Here is a 23,492-nt window from a genome sequence, read left to right on the forward strand (position 1 = left end):
TAATTTTTTGTAGGCATATACTTCACTACCACTGTAATCTGAATGAAAAGACTAACAAATTGTTATTATGGTTTTATATTATGTAGTAGTTATGTGCATAGTTACGTAATAGCTACGGTCTTTTCACCGTGGTTTCTATGGTAACTGTAGGAACGTGTCAGCGCGCGCATACGGACTGTGACTACAGTTCCCATGTTGCACTGCGTTGTTTCTGCGTTTTGTCAGGGCTAAACGATAACACCCATTTACTTCTTTTTGAGGTGAGTGATCATGCCTAGTTGTATTATTCAGCAGTTTTAACATAAGTTATTTGCGAGACTTTGTTATTTATTGTGAGTCTACGACAACAGCGCACCAATCCGTTGTGTTACGTAAAGCTTTGATTACACAACAACTTTCCGGTCGTTTTAACTATAAATGTTTTGCACGTGTTCCTTCATGCATATGACTTGTTATGTGCAGTAATCTTGTATTATGATGTTCTTGTAATTATTATTGTTTAGAAACTTCTTTATAATCTTTTACTGTACAATTAATCCAGCTTCAAAAGTCATAAATCAGATTTGACTATTCAGTTATGATATTTATGTGTGCAAAGCATTATAAACATTTATCCATTAATAGTTGTTACAGACATTCAAACATGTTTATTGTGTATTTGGAACTATACAGAAAAAGGCTTTGTCATGCATTTTGACCCACATTTTATAAAAACCCAGCTTTGTCTATTGTAATTCCAGTGCTGGGAATGTTGTGCAATAGTTGCACTTTGCTCCATATTTCTCTAACCTAGTGATTTTTGATCTGAGCTGATAACTTTTAAGGTTGTAGATTCAAACTCTGCAAGCCGTTCAAGCAAGACACTTAACAACAAGGGGATTATCCTTTATTTTGGTTTCTTTGCCTTATTCCAGGGCTTTTCACTATGTACATAGAGTTGGCAGTGGCATTGGTGCTTGGGGCAGTGGTTGCCCTGGTGTTTTTGAGGAAGAAAAAAGGTCCTCTAAAAGCACAGGATAACTGGTGGGGTGTGGGAGGCCGACCCCAAGAACCTGAGGATGACAGCATTCGCCCTTTCAACATTGAGACAACTACAGAGGAGATTGAGGTATGTACTTTATATATCACCCTTATTGTTTTATGACAGAAAGCTTTTCTTATTTATTATTTAACCTAATCCATTTCTTGAGGATCTGCATCGAAGGATAGACCAGACTCGCAGTTTTCCTGCTCTTGAAGAGAGTCAGTTTAACTATGGCTTCAACGCCGGATACCTTGAGAAAGTTGTTTCTTATTGGAGGAATAATTTTGATTGGAGGAAACAAGTGGACAAACTGAACAAATATCCTCATTTCAAAACCAAAATTGATGGTGACCCTAAAACTATTGTACTCTTTTTGCATAATATCCAGATTTTTCACAGACAGATAAAGTAAAATATACAACATGCTATAATACTTATATATTAAAATGATACTGTATCACATCAGAGACAGTCTGTTTGAAGTTAAATAAACATATATTTTTCTTGTTTTTGTGTATTTTCATCTTTAAAAAGGAATTGATATTCACTATGTCCACGTGAAGCCCAAGAAGCTGCCAGAAGGAACCCGTGCTGTGCCTCTGATGATGGTACACGGATGGCCAGGCTCTTTCTATGAATTTTACGGTATAATCCCTCTGCTTACGGAGCCATCCAGCCCTGATGATATTGTCTTTGAAGTTATTTGTCCCTCCATACCTGGCTATGGTTTCTCTGAGGCCCCTCATAAGAAAGGTAAAGGGCTAGATCGCAAGTTCCAACACTGAACCTAATACTAAAACCCTAACATTGTATTATTGACACAGCATCATGGGTTTGAACATATTACATACTAATAAAACAATGTATATATACTAAACGCACTTTGGATTAAAGTGTCTGGTAAATGCATAAATGTAAAGTACATGTAGTTAGCAGTACTTTGTTGGGTAAGTACACTGTAAGTGCACATACTGTAAAATAACAGTACAGCCTAAAATATTTATCATTATGTTTTGAAGTTTTGATGGTCATAATGTTTTTTGTACAGGTTTTGACTCGGTGTGTGCAGCGCACATATTCAATAAACTGATGAAGCGACTTGGTTTCGATCAATTCTACGTTCAAGGAGGAGATTGGGGTTCACTTATCACTACTAATATGGCCCAGCTGGAGCACAGGTATGATTAAAATGTTTTATTACAGCAGATCATTGGTTCTCAAACTTTTTGTCGTATGGCCCAGTTTGTGTAGGTTGCCACCCCACCACAAAGAAAATTCATGACGTAAAACAATCTAAAACAAAACAAAACATATTAAATTATATATTGTAGTGATGTTGGTTAGTAGCCAATGCAGAATGTATGATCAATTAATGTATTTTATAAAATGTCTTCAAAACTGGCACCATCTTACGCCACCCAATTTTAGAACCACTGCATTAAATTATTAATGCAATAAATCTGTGGTTTACAACCAGAGGTTTAGATCAATAATGATGGATGAATATCATAGAAAAATATAAGAATTGATAAAAAATTATCTCTTAATATATTTTTCTGTCAAAACTGACCATTGGCCTTCTTTCTCCTCAGCACAGTGAAAGGTGTCCATATTAACTTTGCTGCCCCTGTACCAGGCCTTCTTATGGTTTTGTCTTTAGTTTTTGGGCGATGGTTCCCCAACCTGTTTGGCTTTACTGAGCATGATTTGAAACACATATTTCCCTGTGTGAAAAAGCTTGTGTTTGATATGATGAAAGAAACTGGATATATGCACATACAAGCCACCAAACCTGACACTGCGGGTAAGAATCATAATCAATTCACAGTGAATTAACTTAATGGACTGTGGATCTTCAAACTTGTCTTCACTTTTATGTTAAAAAACATGATTAAAGGAACAGTATGTAGGAAATGTGTATAACTTAATCATAAAATGGCCCTGGTATGTCACTAGACATAAAGAAATCATTTTCATTTCAAATATTTATATCACTGACAACATTGGTCCGGCCAGGATATTGTCATTTAAAAAGTGGAGTTGCAGCCCTCAACTGATGTTTATGTTGTCATGCTGTGTATTGGCCACCAGTTTTGTGATTGCAGTACCAGTTTTAGCCACAATCCTACATACTGTTCATTTAACACGTGTGAATCTGATGTGTAGAAGAAAATTTATGCCAAATAAAACAATATAAAACAGCCTGTTGAATTGACACGTGTCAATCTGATGTCACAAGAGAAATATACATATTCGATTTTAACCCTGAATGTGTTACATAGGACGTGGATTGAATGACTCTCCTGTTGGTTTGGCTGCCTACATTTGTGAGAAGTTTTCAACCTGGACCAATCCTGAATTTAGGGATCTTGATGATGGTGGATTGGAGAGGTAATAATATTATAGTTTACTATAAAATGTATTTGTAATATGTGTCCATGGACAAAAAAAGTCATATGGGTGTATTTGTAGCAATAGCCAACAATACATTATATGGGTCAAAATTATCTATTTGTTTATGCTAAAAATTTCTATCGTAAATATTAAAAATGTATTTATCATTAGTAATATGTGTTGCTAAGGTCTTCATTTAGACAACTTTAAAAGGCGATTTTCTCAGTATTTTGATTTCTTGCACCCTCAGATTCCAGATTTTCCAATAGCTGTCCAAATACAGATTTTCAAAAGTTGTATCTCTGCCAAATATTTTCCTATCCTAATAAACCATACATCAATGGAAAGCTTTTTGAAGAAAATTGTTATGACTAGATTTGTGTTCCAGGTTCACATATGTTTGGTAAGATATTGTTAATTGTCCAACAGGAAGTTTTCTCTTGATGATCTACTGACAAATGTGATGATCTACTGGACCTCGAGGTCCATTATATCCTCAATGCGGTTTTACAAGGAGAATTTAGGCAATGGTCTCTATCAGCCCCATACAAAGTAAGAGAAACTATATATTTAATTAAATTCTACTTAATTCAGTAGGCTTATGTTATTTTATTTTTATTGCAAAATGCTTGGTTTAAAAAACATCTAAGATGTATATTTTGTGGTTTCATTACATACACTATGTTATTTCTCTTCTTCCCAATAGACTTCCGGTTTATGTTCCAGCGGCCGTGGCCTCTTTTCCCTATGAGCTCGTGCATTGCCCTGAACTGTGGGTCAAACAGAAATACCATAACCTCAAGACCTACACTCCTATGGCTCGCGGTGGACACTTTGCGGCTATGGAGGAGCCACAGTTATTGGCAGAAGACGTTCAGAAGTTTGTGAAGATTGTGGAAAGAAAGATGAACTGAGGATATTTCTTATGCTCATGTGCTCTTATTCAACTCTTAAATGTATTTAAAGAGTTACCATTAACTTTCAGAGCAAATTAAACTGCTATATCACAAGTTGCAGCATAACTTAAATTATGCTGAACTATGAACAATTGTATCAATTTATATTCATTTTTGGGCAATATTACTGCATGCTGAGATGTAAGAAATATGCTGGAAATATAAGAAATGCACTATTTATCGTGTGCTCTGTTGTTTTACTTTTTGTTTGTGTGAGTTTTTTGTATATGTTGTATTATTTATATCAGTTTAATCTCAGTGTTTACAGTACAAAACCAATCAGACCCATGCCAAGATGTGAAGAAGATTGAGAAACTGCATGGGAAATTGATGAGATTAATGGTCTCCAAAGAGTCTCACAGTGGAGCCATGGACACAGACTGAATCCATCCAAGGACATTTCAGTGTTGAACAGTTGTTTTTAAAACAGTCTGAGAGCTGACTATTTAAGGAGACCCAGATCTACAGGTGGAAGAAGAAGTTTGGTTTAAAGGAACAGTATGAAGGATTGTGGCCAAAACTGGTACTGCAATCACAAAACTGGTGGCCAATACACAACATGACAACATAAACATCAGTTGAGGGCTGCAACTCCACTTTTTAAATGACAATATCCTGGCCGGACCACTGTTGTCAGTAATATAAGTATTTGAAATGAAAATGATTTCTTAATGTCTAATGACATATCAGGGCCATTTTATGATTAATTGATATTCATTTCTTACATACTGTTCCTTTAAGTTTATTGACTAATATTAGAGATGACACGCTTTTGGAAAGAGCAAGTTGCAGGAACTTCCTTGTAGAGGCTGGAACAAAATGTAATGGATTTGCAGTTTTAGTGTTCATTTACTTTGTATACCTTATGTTTCATTTTCGGAGAAACGAAATTTAACAATTTCGAGGGATTTACGTTTAGAAATGTGATACTTGTCAACCCTTCCGTTTTCCCGGGATTCTCCCATATTTTACCATTAATTCCCGCCATCCTGTTTAAACAATTTCCCGTATTTTAAGTTTTTACATAATACATCTCACATTGGTGTATTTAATGTTTGTTACATTCACCTCCGGTAAAGCAGGTGGACACCTGCCAATGTAACAAGAAAAATCTTCCCGTGGATGGGATGAGGATTACGAGCCGCGTGGACACTGCAAAAAAATGATTTTTTAAAAGAAAAAAAATCTTTGTATTTTTGTCTTGTTTTCAGTAAAATTATCTAAAAATTCTTAAATTAAGATGCTTTTTCTTGATGAGCAAAACGACCCAGGAAAATGGGTCTGGTTTTTAGACCAAAAATATCAAATTTAAGTGATTTTGTGCATAAATCAAGCAAAAAAATCTGCCAATGGGCTAAGCGCATTTTTCTTGAATGTTCCTTGAATTCGAGGTATGTTTTTTCATACCTCGTTGGGAGATTTTTTCTTTTTGCTTGTTTTAAGCATAAATTCGGTTGAATTTGATATTTTTTTGTCTACAGACCGGACTTGTTTTCTTGGATCATTTTGCTAATCAAGAAGATATTAAATAATTGTACTGCACTGTAAAAAATACTTTGCTGCCTTAAAATTCTTTGTTGAATCAACTTGGATTTACAAGTCATTTCAACTTACTATTATTTATCTTGACTCGAGATGAGTTGTTATAACTACAGGTGAGTTGTTATAACTTATAAAATTAAGTTGACTTTTATCAGCTATATTTGATAAGTTGTGACAACTTATCTCTGTTGACATGACTTGTAAATCTTGGTTGATTTGGCAAGGAGGTTTGGGGCAGCGAGGTATTTTTTACAGTGTGAAAACAAGACAACACTACTGTTTTTTTTTGTGTGTGTGTTGTTGTTTTTTGCAGTGTCCATTTCCAATTGTTATGGATGGGAATTGTTAGGATTCTGGAAATTTCCCTTATTTTCAAATCCCAATGTTGACAGCTATGTACGCCACCTCTTGTATGTTTCATTTTGTAAGCTTAGAGTAGGGAAGTATACGGCGCTAGGCGCTTAAGACTTCCTTTTCTTGTTTGAAGGGATAGTTCACTTTAAAATGAAGATTCTGTCATCATTCACTCATCCTCATGTTGTTCTGGGCCTGTATGAATTTCATTTTTCTGATGAACACAAAAGAAGATATCCCGAGAAATGATGGTAAACACAAAGTGACCATTGACTTCTATAGTAGGAAAAAAATATTTTGGAAGTATTGTGATAAATGATGAAGAAAATATTTTGATAAATGATGGTAAGCACACAGATGATGGTACCCATTAAATGCCATCATATTTTTTATTCCCACTATGGAAGTCTATGGTCACTTACTGCTGTGTGTTTACCATCCTTTCTCAAAATATCTTCTTTTGTGTTCGTCAGAGAAGGGAAGTTCATGCAGGTTTGGAACAACGTGAGGATGAGTAAATGATGACAGACTTTTCATTTTAAAGTGAACTATCCCTTTAAAACAGTTAGTAGTATTGTTTTTTTTATTTTTCTTTATTTACTGTGGCGTCACTAGCTTCTCATTTTCTCTTGGGTTTATATATTTATTTTTTATTGTCCATTTATCTACTTTCTCACCTGTATAGCCTACATAATAAATCACACATTTCATTGTTATTTTGTGTTCTTGCATTCTTCTTTTGCTTACTACACCTACACAAATTACCACAACCATAAATGTTACTCCTTACCCTAGACAACTTTTAAAGGGTCGTAACATTTAACTATATTACCTTCAAGTTAAACATACCTAAAGAGTAGCAGTCCTTTTTGCTGCATCAGCATGACATGGCACAATGCTTGCACAATTTTTAAATCACTTAAAGACAACATATTTATTTTAAATTATATTGTTTATATAAAAAATATTGTGGTATTTAAAGGGTGGTGATAAGTTATGTTATGTAATCGTAAAATGAAAGATAAGCCTTTTTTTAAAAACAAACCTTACAAAAACAATATTGGCAATCAAAATAACGGCAATGATGTTAAGATATGTCAGTTCAAGGTGTTTTTAATTTAAGGCAGCTCAAACATGCCGTACATTTTAGTCTGGGGCTAGGATAAGCCCTGTCTGGGAAACCGCCCCATAGTCTAATTTAAAAAAGCCAGGTTTTATATCGCCATCACTTACATGACACAATGCAAATGCAAGTGGACAAATAATTTTATATATTTTTTTGTAGGCATACAATGTAAGCCACCACTATAAACCGAATGAAGAGCCGAACACCTTTTTTATATTATGTAGTAAGTATGTGCATAGTAAGGTAGTAGCTACGGCATTTTTTTTCTGTGGTTTCTATATAACAATTGTAGGTACGTGTGTGCACGCTTATATGCATTTGACTATACAGTTAAGATACAGTATTCACGTGTTTATAAACATTATCCATTCATAGTTGTGACAGACATTCAAACAGAAAAAAAGCTTTGTCATGCATATTGACCCACATTTTATAACAATAATCATAACTGGTAATCAGTAATCCCAGTGCTGGAAATGTTGTGCAACAGTTGCTCCATATTTCTTTAGCCTAGTGGTTTATGATCTGAGCTGATGTAAGGTTGTAGATTCAAACCCTGCAAGCCATTCAAGCAAGACACTTAACAACAAGGGGATTATCCTTTATTTTGGTTTCTTTGCCTTATTCCAGGGCTTTTCACTATGTACATAGAGTTAGCAGTTGCATTGGTGCTTGGGGCAGTGGTTGCCCTGGTGTGTTTGAAGAGGAAGAAAAAAGGTCTTCTAAAAGCACAGGATAACTGGTGGGGTGTGGGAAGTCGACCCCAAAAACCTGTAGATGACAGCATTCGCCCTTTCAACATTGAGACAACTACAGAGGAGATTGAGGTATGTACTTTATATATCACCCTTATTGTTTTATGACAAAGCTTTTTAAACTAACATTTAACCTAATCCATTTTTTTGAGGATCTGCATCGAAGGATAGATCAGACTCGCAGTTTTCCTGCTCTTGAAGAGAGTCAGTTTAACTATGGCTTCAACGCCGGATACCTTGAGAAAGTTGTTTCTTATTGGAGGAATAATTTTGATTGGAGGAAACAAGTGGACATACTGAACCGATATCCTCATTTCAAAACCAAAATTGACGGTAAGCTTAATTATTGTAATTATTTGCGTAATATCCAGATTTTTCACAGACAGATCAAATAAGAGACAACGTGCTATAATTCCTATGTTTTGTATGTCTTACAAAGATATCACACCAGAGACAGCATGAAAACAATCTGTTTGAAGTAAAATAAACATATATTTTTCTTGTTTTTGTGTATTTTCATCTTTAATAAAGGAATTGATATTCACTATGTCCATGTGAAGCCCAAGAATCTGCCAGAAGGAACCCGTGCTGTGCCTCTGATGATGGTACACGGATGGCCAGGCTCTTTCTATGAATTTTACGGTATAATCCCTCTGCTTACGGAGCCATCAAGCCCTGATGACATTGTCTTTGAAGTTATTTGTCCCTCCATACCTGGCTATGGTTTCTCTGAGGCCCCTCATAAGAAAGGTAAAGAGCTAGATTACGATTGCATTGTATTATTGACACAAACGTCATGGGTTTGAACACGCATATTAATAAAACAATGTTTAGATTGAATGCATAAATGTAAAGTACACGTAGTTACCAGTACTTTGTTGGGTAAGTACACTGGAAGTGCACATACTGTAAAATAAAGTACCACCTACAATATTTATCATTACGTTTTGATGGTCATAATGGTTTTTTGTACAGGTTTTGACTCGGTGTGTGCAGCGCACATATTCAATAAACTGATGAAGCGACTTGGTTTCAATCAATTCTACGTTCAAGGAGGAGATTGGGGTTCACTTATCACTACTAATATGGCCCAGCTGGAGCACAAGTATGATTAAAATGTTTTATTACAGCAGATCATTGGTTAAACTTTTTGGGGTGCGCCCCACTTTGTTTAGGTTGCATCTCTTGGACCTCCCACCCCAAAGAAAATTCATAAAATAAAACAATCTCAAACTTAGAATTTGAATTAAACAAAACATATTAAATGATAGAATGTAGTGCTGTGGCTTAGTAACCTTGTTTGTCTGAGGTTTAATTAAACAAAATGTATGATTAATGAATGTATTAATGTAATTTTTAAACCACTTTTGGTTTTAATTAAATCATTAATGCACTAAATCTGTGGTTTACAAAGGGGTCTCGACAAACTTCCATGTGTGCTTATGAAAACCAGAGAAAGAAACATGGTTGAGATCACTAATGATGGATGAATATTATAGAAATATACAAGAATTGATGAAAATAATCCGGTCTTTGTTTTTATTCCAAAATTATCTTGTCAAAACTGACCATTGGCCTTCTTTCTCCTCAGCACAGTGAAAGGTCTCCATATTAACTTTGCTGCCCCTGAACCAGGCCTTCTTATGGTTTTGTCTTTAGTTTTTGGGCGATGGTTCCCCAACCTGTTTGGCTTTACTGAGCATGATTTGAAACGTGTCTTTCCCTGTGTGAAGAAGCTTGTGTTGGATACCATGAAAGAATCTGGATATATGCACATACAAGCCACTAAACCTGACACTGCGGGTAAGAATCACAATGCATTCACAGTGAATTAACTTAATGGACTGTGGATCTTCAAACTGACTTTAATTTTATGTTACAAAACACGATTAACACATGTAAATATATCACATGAGACATATGGGTCAGTCATACTATATATATATATATATATATATATATATATATATTCGATTTTAACCCTGACTGTGTAACACAGGACGTGGATTGAATGACTCTCCTGTTGGTTTGGCTGCCTACATTTGTGAGAAGTTTTCAACCTGGACCAATCCTGAATTTAGGGATCTTGATGATGGTGGATTGGAGAGGTAATAATTTTATAGCTTAATGTAAAAGATATTTGTAATACACTATATTGCCAAAAGTTTTGGGACACCTGCCTTTATATGCATATGAATCTGAAAGAAATCCCATTCTTATTCCATAGGGTTTAATATGGAGTTGACCCACCCTTTGCAGCTATAACAGCTTCAACTCTTCTTGGAAGACTTTCCTCAAGGTTTATTTATTAATATTAATGTGTTGCTAAGGAAAACTTTAAAGGTGATCAATGGAAAGCTTGTTAAAGAAAATTGTTATGACTAGATTTGTGGTCCAGGTTCACATATGTGTTTGGTAAAATTTTGTTAATTGTCCAACAGGAAGTTTTCTCTTGATGATCTACTGACAAATGTGATGATCTACTGGACCTCAAGGTCTATTATATCCTCAATGCGGTTCTACAAGGAGAATTTTAGCAAAGGTCCCGATCAGGCCCATACAAAGTAAGAGAAACTATATCTTTAATTAAATGCTACTTAATTCAATAGTTTTATGTTGTTTTTCAAAAATTGCAAAATGCATGGTCTTAAAAAACATCCAAGATGTACACTACCAGTCAAAAATTTAGAAACAGTTACTCGTTTTTTATATTTTTTCCACATTACAGAATAATAATGATAGACTCGTCCAAACTATGGCATAACAAAAATGTAACTGGGAATTATTTTAGTGAATACAACAAATCAAAACTGTTATATTTTATCATTGGAAGTGCAGTCATCCTTTGCTTAGAAAATGCAAAACCATGCTAGTCATTTTATCAAGAAACTTAAAAGTTTCACCTTAGGATGTGAGGTCACATTTAATCTGGGCTCTCAGTGGCAGCTTTTCCTTCAATATTCTGTCCAAGTCATCTATTTAAAAAATAATATTTTAAAAGGAAATCTTAGTTTTTAATAACTGAAATTAATCTGTTTGGTACAGCTAGATTTTTGAAAAACACTTCGGAAGAGCAAGTCGGGCCGACTACCAAAACACTTGTGGCCAATCAGCAGTTAGGGGCATGTCTAGTAACCGACATCGTCAAGTATAGAGGCTTGTTCGACTTCATGCGGCGCCGCAAGAACCAACAGCCAGATGACGTCAAAGTTCTGCGATAGCGATTTAAAAGCACACTCCTCCCCCGTATGATTTTGCGAATCGCTCTCGCGGTACTTCGACGTGATCTGGCTGTCGATTCTTGCGGCGCGCATGAAGTCGAACAAGCCTTAGGTCTCTGGGGAACAAAAAATGGGCGTTTCCCGATTTTGGGGTGTTTTCATACTGGGATTAGGCATTTTTAACCATCCAATCAAAAAAGTACGGAAGCCCTGAAAAGCCATACATCATTATTTTTTAACACTTCACATTTCAGTTTGAAGACGCCCCAAAATTTGGAAACGCCTTTTTTAGTTCCGCAGAGACCTCCTTCTCAAAAATGCATTTGGGATCATATCATACAAAGAGATGGAAAAACACCTATTTCAGTTTAAAGATGCCCCAAAATTGGGAAACACCTCTTTTTGTTCTGCAGAGACCTCTTTCTCGACATCGTTGCCTGGGTTGCGTATGTGTGAGGCGGGTCTATCAAATGAAGGTCCAGATTCTATTGGCGTGTTTGTTTAGGTGATTTCAAATGTCAACATTGGCTTTCAGAGATCATGCACCCTGCCTTTAACCATACATAATTTTTAAGATCTTATAAGATCTTATCACTGGTAGTGTATATTTTGTGGTTTAATTACATCACTTTGTTATTTCTCTTCTTCCCAATAGAATTCCGGTTTATGTTCCAGCTGCCATGGCCTCTTTTCCCAATGAGGTCAAGCACAGCCCTAAACTTTGGGTCAAACAGAAATACCATAACCTCAAGACCTACACTCCTATGGCTCACGGTGGACACTTTGCGGCTATGGAGGAGCCGCATTTACTGGCAGAGGACGTTCAGAAGTTTGTGAAGATTGTGGAGAAAATAAAGATGAAATAGCTCTTACACACATGTGCTCTTATTTAACTCTTAGATGCATTTAAAGAGTGACCATTAGCTTTCATAGCACATTAAAGTGCTATATCACAAGTTGCAGCATATCTTAAGCTATCATGTGCAACTGCAACTTGGCGGGAATATTACTGAATGCTAAGATGTAAGAAATATGGTAGAAATATAAGAAATGCACTATTGCAGTTTATCATGTGCTCTGTTCGGACTGTTTTACTGTAACTTAAATGATTGATAGCAGATTTTATAATTTGTAATTTGGACATCCAAGTAAGTGTATGGGACCACAGTAGTAAATACAATTTTGATATTAAAGGTGCACTATGTAACTTGTAGAAGGATCTCTTGACAGAAATGCAATGTATACATAACTATATTATCAGTGGTGTATAAAGACCTTACAAAACAAACTGTATTGTTTTTATTACCTTATAATGAGTCGTTTTATCTACATACACCACGTGTTCCCTTACATGAAAGTCGCCGCCATGTTTCTACAGTAGCCCTAAGTGGACAAACAGCTATACAGAGTGCATTTACGTGTTTGTCCTGTGACGGCTACTGTAGCTTCTCTATGCGTTTTGGAAGAGAGAAATTAGCTGTTGGTTCCTACTCACCATCTCACCACTAGATGCCATTAAAATCTACACAGACATTACTATAAAAAATACTTTTTGCTCATTTGTTTTACTGAGAACTTGTAAATTGTAGCATTAAAAAAAGCACAAAAGACAGCCAGGAAGACATTTTTTATTTTATCAAGACAAATTTATAATCTTTCTCATTACAAACAATTCATTGAGAGGAAAATGAGTGTTCACAAGTAATGCCCAATAGTGTGGCTAAGAACAACTGTTCCTCTATTCGGCATTGATCTACAGTATATTTATTAAAGTATCATCGCTATAGACGCTTTGCAGGTCAATACAACTGAGTCTCTTTCACATAGTGGAAAGTTCTTGGCGGGAACTTTCGTGACCAATCAAATAAAGAGACACAAAAGTGAAGGCACAGCCAAAGCAATGAAGCTGGTCCGACTCCATTGCTTGTGGTATTTTTGGAATGCATATTTGGTAAAAAAAAAAAAAACTTTAGATAAAAAAATAAATATTCTCATAATATTTATATAAACATAAATATTAGGTGTTGAAATATTTATTTTGGTTGTACTGAGAATTGTGCACTCTCCATATAAAGTAAGTAGCCTACTTAAAAAATGTCATAAAAAACAAGTCTCACAGTGAAGCTCGCAGAAGTCGCCCAAGATTGATTCTCAGGCTCAATAAGATTGTAGGATAGCACAGTTTGATCCTTTCTTAAGTCTTACATGCCACAGCACATTTGCCAGTTCTTATGCAAGTTTACATTGTGGCAATAGAGTCACTCATAGGGGACATGAATTATATAAAAACACTCTCTAGAGAGAAACAAAATACTTTCAGATGAAATATTTTGTGTATCTATGGCAGTTCTTGATTCTGGTTCTAGGGAACCGTAGTACTTCAGATTTATATCTTTCTCAGTGTGACAGATAATAAAGACAAAGCTTCATTTGAATGACAAATTCAGGTGTTTTAGGAAAGCATTTAGCACATGTAATTCAAGTAATTTCTGGTGTGACAGATGAAAACTGATCCATGTAATACTCTAGACAATAATAATGGATAAACAGCTCTACATGTCTATGAATACAATAACAGTACTCATGAGAAATGGTCACATATTACACTAAATGCACTGCAAAAAATTATTTTCAAGAAAAAAAAATCTTAGTATTTTTGTCCTGTTCTCAGCAAAAACATCCAAAAATTCCCAAATTAAGAAATTTAAGTGGTTTTGTGCATAAAACAAGCAAAAAAAATCTGCCAATGGGGTGAGCAAAAAATCTTGAAACTTTTTCTTAAACATTAAATTCAAGAAATATTCCAAAAAATTTGCTCACCCCATTGACAGATCCCTTTGCTTGTTTTAGGCACAAAATCACCCAAATTTGATATTTTTGGTCTAAAAACCAGACTTATTTTCTTGGGTCGTTTTGCTCACCAAGAAAAAGCATCTTAAATTTAAGAATTTTTAGATATTTCCACCGAAAACAAGACGAAAATACCAAGATTTTTCTTGAAAATAATGTTTTGCAGTGTGTAGGCTATCGCTGTACTAAACCGGTTGCGATTGGAATGATCAAGTTAGCAAAAGTAAAAATGAAAAGAGTTTTTTTGTTTACATAAAATAAACAGACGACTATATAATTCAAAGAAATATAGAATGACTTTCAATATCTGTTGTCTTTAAGATCTTTGCCAACTACGATTGCCTAACCAACAAATGTCTGGTTTTGCATCTAATACTGTTAGCCTCAAAATTGCTGGCATGGTTATTTCATCCCAGAGATGATACACGTGAAATGTAGATGGGTCTGTAAGTGACTGGAGGTAAACATTTTTAGGGGCAGATCACACCAGACACGCTTTGCCTTGTGGGGGTATATGTGACCATGAACCACAAATAGTCCTATGGGCCAGTCATAAGAGTCAATTTTTTTAAATTGTAAGAAACAATAAGCTTTCTATTGATGAATGGTTGGTAAGGGTAGAATAATATTTGCATGAGATACAACTATTTGAAAATCTGGAATATGAGGGTGCAAATTACCTAAATATTGAGAAAATTGCCTGTAAAGTTGTCCAAATGAAGTCCTTAGCAATACATATTACTAATGATAAATACTTTTTTGATATATTTACAATGCGATATTTATTTATGATAATTTTGACCCATACAATGTATTGTTGGTTATTGTTAAAAATATACCCATGCGATTTATGACTGGTTTTGTAGTCCACGGTCACATATATGTTATTAAAGCTTGTCCATAAAAAAATGCAGGTAGACTTACAATCTAATAAAAAGATTAGGAGCATCAAAGTTTGATTTCAGTCATTGTTTTCACATTGATTTTAATCTTCGACATGACTTTACTCAGTCAATAATAAAGATATCAAGGTTATATTTGAAGAGTTTGGTTCCAAAACGCAATAAATCCATAAATAAATAAACGTGTTTTCTATACCAAGAAAGTGACAAGATGAAAACCACTATTTTCTGTTACAAACTTTTTTACATAGCGTCTTTAGGTTATAATAACATGAAAAATTCAAATCCATAATTTGATTTACAAAGATTAATTATAAAATGGATTATTTTTTCCGCACAATGCAATAAATCCATGAAGTTTTTTTTTAAATGTTATAAATCTATTGAATCAATATATAAATGTGCATTAATCTTTGCCATGTTATATTAATTTAGTTGACTAGACTAGTGGTATACACTGATTTAAAAAATAAACATTAATGACATCAATCAAAACATTTACTTTGTCATATTAAGAACACTGTCATTGCTGCTAACATCTTGGGACGTCGTCACTGAACTTTCTTGACAGCGATCAGTTGTAAAATCATGTTTTGGTCCTGCTCGATTTTTGTTAACTTCGAGTAAAATACTGGAAAGTTTTTTACAAGAACCCCTGGGGTCAATGTGTTAGCATGACAGAAGCTTAATGCTGTCGTGTGAGAACAAGCAACAGCCGGCATTTTTCCGTTGCCTGAGTGCCTCTCATGTAAATGATTCGATTTTAATGGCTTACATTTCTTCCCCGCCACAAAAAAAAAAAAAACACTACAGGTTTATCAATGCCATCAAAATTACTATTTTCTTTTTGTTTGTTTGCTGATCAAATAGTACAAAGTATATAAGGAAAAACTAGGATTCCGTGTGTATTTGAAGTGCCGCCATTATTGTTTACAATGTTTGGAATGGTGCGCTGTTATTTGTTTAAGCGGATGTATTGCATTCTGCAGAGAAGTTGGACTGGCGTTTGTCATGGTTTAGAAAAAAGGGAGAAAAGATGACAGAATAACATGGCGGATATCGGATTTTGCATAAAATAAAGAATTTACTTTTTAATACTGACCAAATACAATACTGATTTTGGCGGTTTTTTTTGGAACCAACTCTTAATTTGGATGCATCTGCTGTGTGAACAACCCCTTCTGATTCTACACATAATGAACATAATTCATTATGAAAATGAGTGTTTGCACAAATGCATAACTAAAACGTGTTTTCAGACGAACATGAAGCACTGACAATAAACAAATGTGAAAGTTCAGCAAACGGCAAACACGGCATATTGTTAACCTGACGGATCAGAGAAAGCTTTCATTAACCACAGGCAGGCACAATACAAGACATCCCACAAATGTCTATAGCATCTACAAATGGACTGAGGTCTGAATTTCGACTACACGGCAAATCATAGAGAAATAATCGCTATACTGTATAATTTCTCTTACATTAAAAAAACTAAATTACAAGAAACTAGTGCAACCGAATCAATTCATATGCAATGAAAGTAATAATTTTTTTGATCATTTCGCTCAATCGTTTTTAAATACGCATCAATTCTATGCAGTAAATCTACTCTTTATGTTATAACAAGCATCTTTAGCTTTATATCTAAGGTCTATATCATATATAAGATGCTATTATGACTTCCAAAGAACAATCTACATTATAAATAATAACATTACTACACTTGACTTAACCTAAATAAATTAAAATACTATTTGATCTTGACAAGTTAAACTTTCTGAGATGCTACAGGGACAGTTATCCAGTTATTTTTTATACAGTGCATTATGGGAATTCAGAGGTCCTATCAGCTGGACAAAGCTAAAAATCGACAAACTACAGTCACAAAACTACTGAACGTGATACATTCATATGAGGAGGCACTTACCACGAACTTCAATGAGGGGATTAGAGATCTGACATGAGATAGATTTGACATGCATTAGATTCACAACATCTAGAACAATTATGACACTTTTTCATCGTAGGTGGTGTCTTCATAAACGTCAAGCTAAAAGTGAACTACTCTTCCATTTGAAGTATTGGCAATTTTCTTTTGATGTAAACGTGAACTTGGTTTAGTGAACTAACACATCTGTAGCACTTTCGAAGGCATACAGGAAAGAAAGGCTAGCGGTTATGAACTTTGGACAAAACAACATTTTTGGGAGCCAAGGATCCCAAACCTGGCAACTGGCACTAACATTAAACAACAGCCGACAGTCAAAGTTTGAGGAATTGTGCAAACCGTAGTTCATCTTGTGATAAACCACCCACCTCAAACTTGACTTCAACAGTGTTATTTTTTTTATTTGTGCGCGTGTGCTTATCATGACTGAGCAGTGTTTGATTATAAAGTACTCTTGAGATTAAATTCAGGTCTTGTAAACTACTTTCAAATAATGACACGGACCAGTGACATCATCAAGTACCAAAACCTAAATCATTGGCAGTTTGGGGCACAGCGTACCAATATTGCAGAGGGCCATTTTCGTGGCCACCAGGTGGCTCTTCAGTACGTTGACGTGATGTAGTGAGTGACCTTTTACAAGGCTGTTTCCTGCACCGTATGGACAATGTTGCAGGTAGGCTGGGCGGTGCCCTGTTCAGCCTCCTCTTCCCTGAGCTTGTCTTCATCATCAGTGCAGGCAACGCCATTCTTCTCTTTCTGTGCCATCTGATAAGGCTGTGCCCCTTTAGGCTGAAGCATAGAAACAGACAAATATAAGCACATAATGCAAGTACAGGTACATAGTCTACATAAGGGATGGTGAATGTGATTTATTAAATATGTAACTTTGTTGGTCTTGTAACTATATTTTGGTCCAATCAAAGATAAGCATGATTATAGTGACATGTCAGTGACCTTTATGATCTTATTATTTATTTAAGTGCTAAGTGTTACCTTGTATCCCAATGGGGTAACGCAGCAGAGTTTCTCTTTGTAGCGTTGGGGCAGAAAGAAAAGCAAATTGCCCAGTACGGGGTAAATCGTGCCTGGGTTCAACTGTTTCTCCTTCCAGGGACCTGAGTGAACCCAAAGCACAGAAAACATTTATTGACAGCCTAATAATATTTAACAATGACTCCTGATCCAGACTTTCAGATCAATTCGTTGAGACAAATTTGAGAATAGATATGCGACAATGACACAAGCAGCTTTACCAGTTTCAAAGCCCGCTGCAAATAATATATTTGACCATAAAACCTCTTAAATCACACGTGTATATTTGTAGCAATAGCCAACAATACATTGTATGGGTCAAAATTCAGGAAAAAAGGTTTTTCTTTCATGCTAAAAATAATTAGGATATCTCAACTGGCACCAACCCACTTTGAGAGGGGTGAAACTGTGATGTACACTTTCAAATTAATATAACTCTGGTATTTTCCGGCCTAGAAGCCTAATCTTGGTCTTGTTTCAAAGAAGACAATTTAAGGTTTTTCACAGAAGTGTTTGAGGTAAAAATATTTAAAAAGTTGTTTAAGAATTAAAAATAATGCAATAACATATTCATTTTATAAATATAATTATAAAAATGTAAATATTTTACAAAAGTAATAATGCAAACATGAAGCCATAAGTCTCAGAGAGTTGAGATCCAAATTTTAAGTTAAAATCACAAAAAAAAGGTTTGCGTTACATTTTTAGTGGTTTTACCAACAATGGCCATTAGGCAGGGACGGACTGGGGCTAAAAACAGCCCTGGACTTTTTCCCAAATACGCCCATCATCCGGCCATTCGCCCCTAGCCGTGCGCAACAGACACAAGGATGTCCTGATACTATGCCACAATACTGTCAGACTATTAGACAAGGATATTTAATATTTTGTCCATGTCATATTAAACTTTGATGTATAATAAGGCTGTAAAATAATGAAAATAGCTAGGCCTATTAATTTTGTCTGTACAGCTTTCACAAACAACCACCAGGTCTTTGCCAATTCCACAATACTAAACACAAATATGAAAGACAAGGAAAACTGCACTCTGATGGAAGACAGACAGAAAGTGCAAGCTAGGATTTTTTGGTTAAACTAATATTTGGTCAATTATTTAGCCCCCTTTCTTATTAGCACGTTTAGAGTGGTTGCAATGCATGCCTGATATTTACCCGTTTAATTCAATACCTTAGTCTTCATTGTAGCAGAAAATGTGAGCTCACTACAACCTCTCATATACAATAAAGTCAATGAAAGAAATAAAAACCAATGCAATACGATGAATATCCACCCACAGACTGTTTTTAAACGGGGTTGGATAAATATTTTTTGCTTTGATGTGTGTGATTTTGGTTAGATGACAGTTGTAGGTTACAGTTTGACAAGAGTTTACAGTTTGACAAAAGCAAAATGTTTTGTTTTATTGCGACTGTATACAAATATAAGCAAACACTTTGCAGTTTGAATTATGTCCCATATGAACAAAATGACAGAGTATGTATTGTTTTTATGTTTCCACTGTTCAATCGCGCCCGCGCCTCTCTCTCTCACACACACACACACACACACACACACACACACACACACACTCACATCACGTCTTTCTCTAATCACTAGTTGCGCATTACGTTAATTTTCACGAGAGTTTTATTTATTTTTATATCGTGTATATTACATTATAATGTCACGTGTCCTGCTACTACTGGCACTTAGCTCTTGCTGATGTGAAGTTAACTCGGTCTGTCCCTCATCATGACCAGGCTGTGGATGCTCAGGCTCGCAAACATAGACGCTCACGAATTCCGGGAATCCGTGGACCAATCACGGCTAGTAGGCCGACTCTTGTTTTTTTTTACACGCAGCAGCATATAAGTGATCGTATTAGTGCCTCTGCTGTTGGCTGTTCATATTGCGTTATTAGACTTTTTTTGCCATCAGCCGGGCGACGGCCCTCCGTTGAACGGCCGTTCTGGACTTTTCCAGAACGCACAGATTGCCAATCCGTCCCTGCCATTAGGTGTCAACGGTCGTCATAAATTAATAAATGACTGTCGCTGCATTATTATTAATGCAAAAAGGTTTTGAAATATGAAAACTACACACTTGATACATAGTTTGTCAACATTTTTGAAGATTTATAGTAGGATATTGTGTTATGAATAAATAATAATGAATATGCATTCCTATGGGGGGAGGTCATGTAACAAAAAAAACTGTCACTACATTATTTCTATCATTGAATGACCTTGAAATATGAAAACTACCTTGTGAGAGCTTTCTGGTGACATATAGTTTGTCATGATTTTTTAGGTTTAGAGTGTTGTAAGGTTGTTGTAGGGTTTAGGTTTTTATATTTACATGCAAAATATTGAAGTAAAATCAAGTGTCCCGCTCACGGGACAGTGTCAGTTAAGAACTTAAGGAAAATCATGTTCCATGAAGATATTTAGTAAATTTCCTACTGTAAATATATTTAAAACTTTATTTTGTAAGTGGATGCAGTTGTACATCTTTTGGACAACTTTAAAGCTAATTTTCTCAAATTGTTTATTTTCTAATAGTATATTGGACAAATATGGTCTTATCCGAACAAACCATACATAAATTAAAAGATTATTTATTCAGTTTAATGGTCTAGGGTCACATATAATTTATTTCTATTTTAGTAAAAAAATAACTAAAATGTATGATTAGGATATAAATACGACTAGATGATGAGAATGTGTTGAGAAGCACACTTTACCTGTGAGGAAGCTGACCAATAGTCCCACCACCACAACAGTTGTTGAATTATGAGCGCTGTACCACATGTATGATAAAGAATACAGAGCCTGAACACCAGTTGGCCTATAAGGACAAAGAGACAGTAAATGAGTTTGGTCTACAGCAACCCCATAAAGACAATTCAGGCACAAAATGGGAATGTTTTCCCATTGTACAGTAAAAATCAATCCGCGTGGCATTCATGTTCAACTTGTCAAGCAAATAAATTCTTCAGATAAAACAATAAGGCCTGGTTTCACAGACCAGGCTTAGCTAAAACCAGGCCTTAGTAAAATTAAGATGTTTAAGCAATGGGTTTTCCACTAGGACAGAAGTGATCATTACATTTTACAGTCAAAATTGTACATAAATATAAATGAACAAAACATAAGCATTCATTATTTTCTGCATAGCAAATGTGTTTCAGAGCTACAGGCCTTGGTTGTTATCTAAGGCTAAAACAAACCTAGGTTTAGTTGTGATGAGTGTGGTCATGATGGCGGTCGTCATGTTTCCAATCTCAGGAAAGGCGGTGGCATTTATCATAGGTGCTACAGATGTGGGCATTCGTGAGATGAAACTTCCGATACCAATCCAGAAAGCCATGACCAGCCCAGCTGCCAGCCCAACCAGAGCACCCTGAAAACATACACATGATACATGAAATCCCCTATCTTACTCTATTCTAGACTCAGAAGAAACTAACAGAAAATGAAAAGTTGACACGGGAATAAATGTTTTGTTTACATATTGTTTAACTTACGGTGGAATTAGCACATGGGAAAAACATCCCGAGACAAAAAAGACCCAAAAGAGGCCCTCCCACCATTCCAAATATACTGAGTGCTGCCTGAATGAGATACACATAACCAAAATAAACATATGATCTCTAATGTGTTTGAAATAACAAGCCATTATTATTAAATTCATGCTAAGCAATTGTGGATCTTTAATCTCACCTGCAGCACAGAGCCCATTAAAGAAGCAAGGTACGCCATAGCCAAACACACAAATCCATAGCCAAGAGCTGAGAGAGAAGATAAAGACAACTAAAAATTACTTAGTGGTTGTGTGATTTGGCAGGAGTGAGAAGACGTTTTCAAAGGCAGACAGCCAGCAAGTGTGGAGCTAGCTGGAGTGATTACAGTCAATTTACACTGTCCAAAACGATAATGAAAACCTGACCAATAATTATATAAAACTCAAATTGCTTTTTGTAATACTGTTATATATGAAAGCAATAAACATAATTTAATAGCAATTACACTATTAAGGGGGCGCGCACACCAACGTTTTTTTCACAAGTCCATGTGAAATCAGTGGGTCAGTTAGAATGTGTTAAAACATCGAAAATACATTTTGGCCCAAAAATAACAAAAATTACGACTTCAGCATCAGTGTTATTTTTGGCAGCCCTTTCAGTTTTAGTCTTTTGGATGAAAATGCTTTAAGTTTTAGTCACATTTTAGTCACTTATAAAATTGTTAGTCTTAGTCAAGTTTTAGTCAATTTTAGCAAAAAAATATATTTTTTAACAAATTAATTTAGGTTAAAAAGTGTGGTGTATTTAATAATATTAAAATGTGCATTAAGGTTGTCCCTGAGGTCTTGCCGTTGTTTAATCAGTGTGTGTTCTAGGTAGGGTGACACGATTAATCGTATTTTTATCATGATAACGATATGCGTTCCCCACGATTAATTAATGACAATCGTCGCGATTAATGTGTAAAGACCAAGCACAAAACAGACAGTCTAGAATCAAGCAGTGTGTTTGTTATGGGCGGAGTCAGAGTAAACGGAGTGTTTTTGCAAGCGCAGTCTGTGTTATGGTAGAAATACGTTAGCATCACAAGATTTACGGTCATTCACCTTGAACGAGAATAAAGGCAGAGCAACAAGAAGAAAGTGCAGAGTTTAATTCCCAAAAAGGGTCATATAGGCCTACCTACATTGTTTGGATATTTCGGATTTGAGGAAAGTGATGCTGATCAGGTAAGATACGTCTTGTGCAAACTGTGATCCTGTTCCGTCCAAACGTGAAATATCAAAAGTTTCAAAAGTTGAAGCGGCAACCATAAAAAAAATCCCAGACCATCCACAACAGAGAAAACAATAAGGGATCGCTTATCATGTAAATTAGCCAAAGATGTGTGTCAATAAGCACCGTGAGCAGCAAGGGGTTTAAAAAAAATATTGCCGCAATTTGTTTTTATTTCAGTTTAATTCTAATTTCATATAAATATATATATTAGAGCCCTGCATTTCAGCCTCTTTACGCCCCTCGGGTCGGGTTTCAGACAAATTTTAACATCACAGTTGATATGCGGCCAGGCCTCTGGATTTTTTAGGCTTCTCTACCTTTTTATATTTTAATTTAATTAAAAGAAATGTTGAGACATTGATACATTTTAAAAGACGGTTAACCCATTGCACAAGTCCACTACGCACATTCACAATGCACCTGTTGCAACGGTGTTTAGCGTCTCCGCCAGCAGCAGGACTTCAGTGCATCGGGAAAAATGGAGAACTGAATTAAAACCTTAAATACTGCGCATAATCTATAAAAGACTTCTTTCTGTAGTTATGTAAAAATGCGGTGTCATTTTTTTCTTGTTTGAG

At 35.4% G+C, this 23,492-nt stretch overlaps 3 protein-coding genes across 4 annotated transcripts in view; 2 read left to right on the plus strand and 1 right to left on the minus strand.

Moving 5' to 3' along the window:
• The first annotated feature begins 136 nt into the window (after positions 1-136).
• ephx1 (epoxide hydrolase 1, microsomal (xenobiotic)) lies at positions 137-4,552 on the plus strand. Its single transcript, XM_055185637.2, has 9 exons — positions 137-260; positions 915-1,108; positions 1,191-1,371; positions 1,559-1,777; positions 2,073-2,202; positions 2,617-2,828; positions 3,307-3,415; positions 3,848-3,970; positions 4,125-4,552. The coding sequence occupies exons 2-9, from the start codon at positions 926-928 to the stop codon at positions 4,330-4,332; spliced, it is 1,365 nt and encodes a 454-aa protein (XP_055041612.2). The 5' UTR covers positions 137-260; positions 915-925; the 3' UTR covers positions 4,333-4,552.
• On the plus strand, positions 159-12,255 carry LOC129429137 (epoxide hydrolase 1). 2 transcript variants are annotated; one of them, XM_055185636.2, is made up of 9 exons: positions 159-260; positions 8,027-8,223; positions 8,304-8,484; positions 8,683-8,901; positions 9,127-9,256; positions 9,743-9,954; positions 10,151-10,259; positions 10,593-10,715; positions 12,028-12,255. In XM_055185636.2, exons 2-9 carry the CDS (start codon positions 8,038-8,040, stop codon positions 12,236-12,238), a joined length of 1,371 nt encoding a protein of 456 aa, XP_055041611.2. In that variant the 5' UTR covers positions 159-260; positions 8,027-8,037; the 3' UTR covers positions 12,239-12,255. The 2 variants fall into 2 exon arrangements, with proteins under 2 accessions (XP_055041611.2, XP_055041609.2); XM_055185634.2 differs by lacking the exon at positions 159-260 and having other exon boundaries at positions 7,936-8,223; positions 12,028-12,254.
• A 1,047-nt stretch (positions 12,256-13,302) lies between these two features.
• Positions 13,303-23,492, minus strand: part of slc5a6a (solute carrier family 5 member 6a) — a 30,117-nt gene continuing 19,927 nt past the window's right edge. The window contains exons 11-16 of the mRNA XM_055185633.2: positions 21,833-21,900; positions 21,637-21,723; positions 21,340-21,512; positions 20,854-20,957; positions 18,072-18,193; positions 13,303-17,867 (exon numbers count right to left, since the gene is read on the minus strand). Coding sequence (XP_055041608.2) covers positions 17,712-17,867; positions 18,072-18,193; positions 20,854-20,957; positions 21,340-21,512; positions 21,637-21,723; positions 21,833-21,900 — 710 coding nt within the window. The 3' untranslated portion in view covers positions 13,303-17,711. The remainder of the gene's footprint in view (positions 17,868-18,071; positions 18,194-20,853; positions 20,958-21,339; positions 21,513-21,636; positions 21,724-21,832; positions 21,901-23,492) is intronic.

The sequence above is a fragment of the Misgurnus anguillicaudatus genome, chromosome 18 (assembly GCF_027580225.2).
Source record: "Misgurnus anguillicaudatus chromosome 18, ASM2758022v2, whole genome shotgun sequence".
NCBI lineage: Eukaryota > Metazoa > Chordata > Actinopteri > Cypriniformes > Cobitidae > Misgurnus > Misgurnus anguillicaudatus.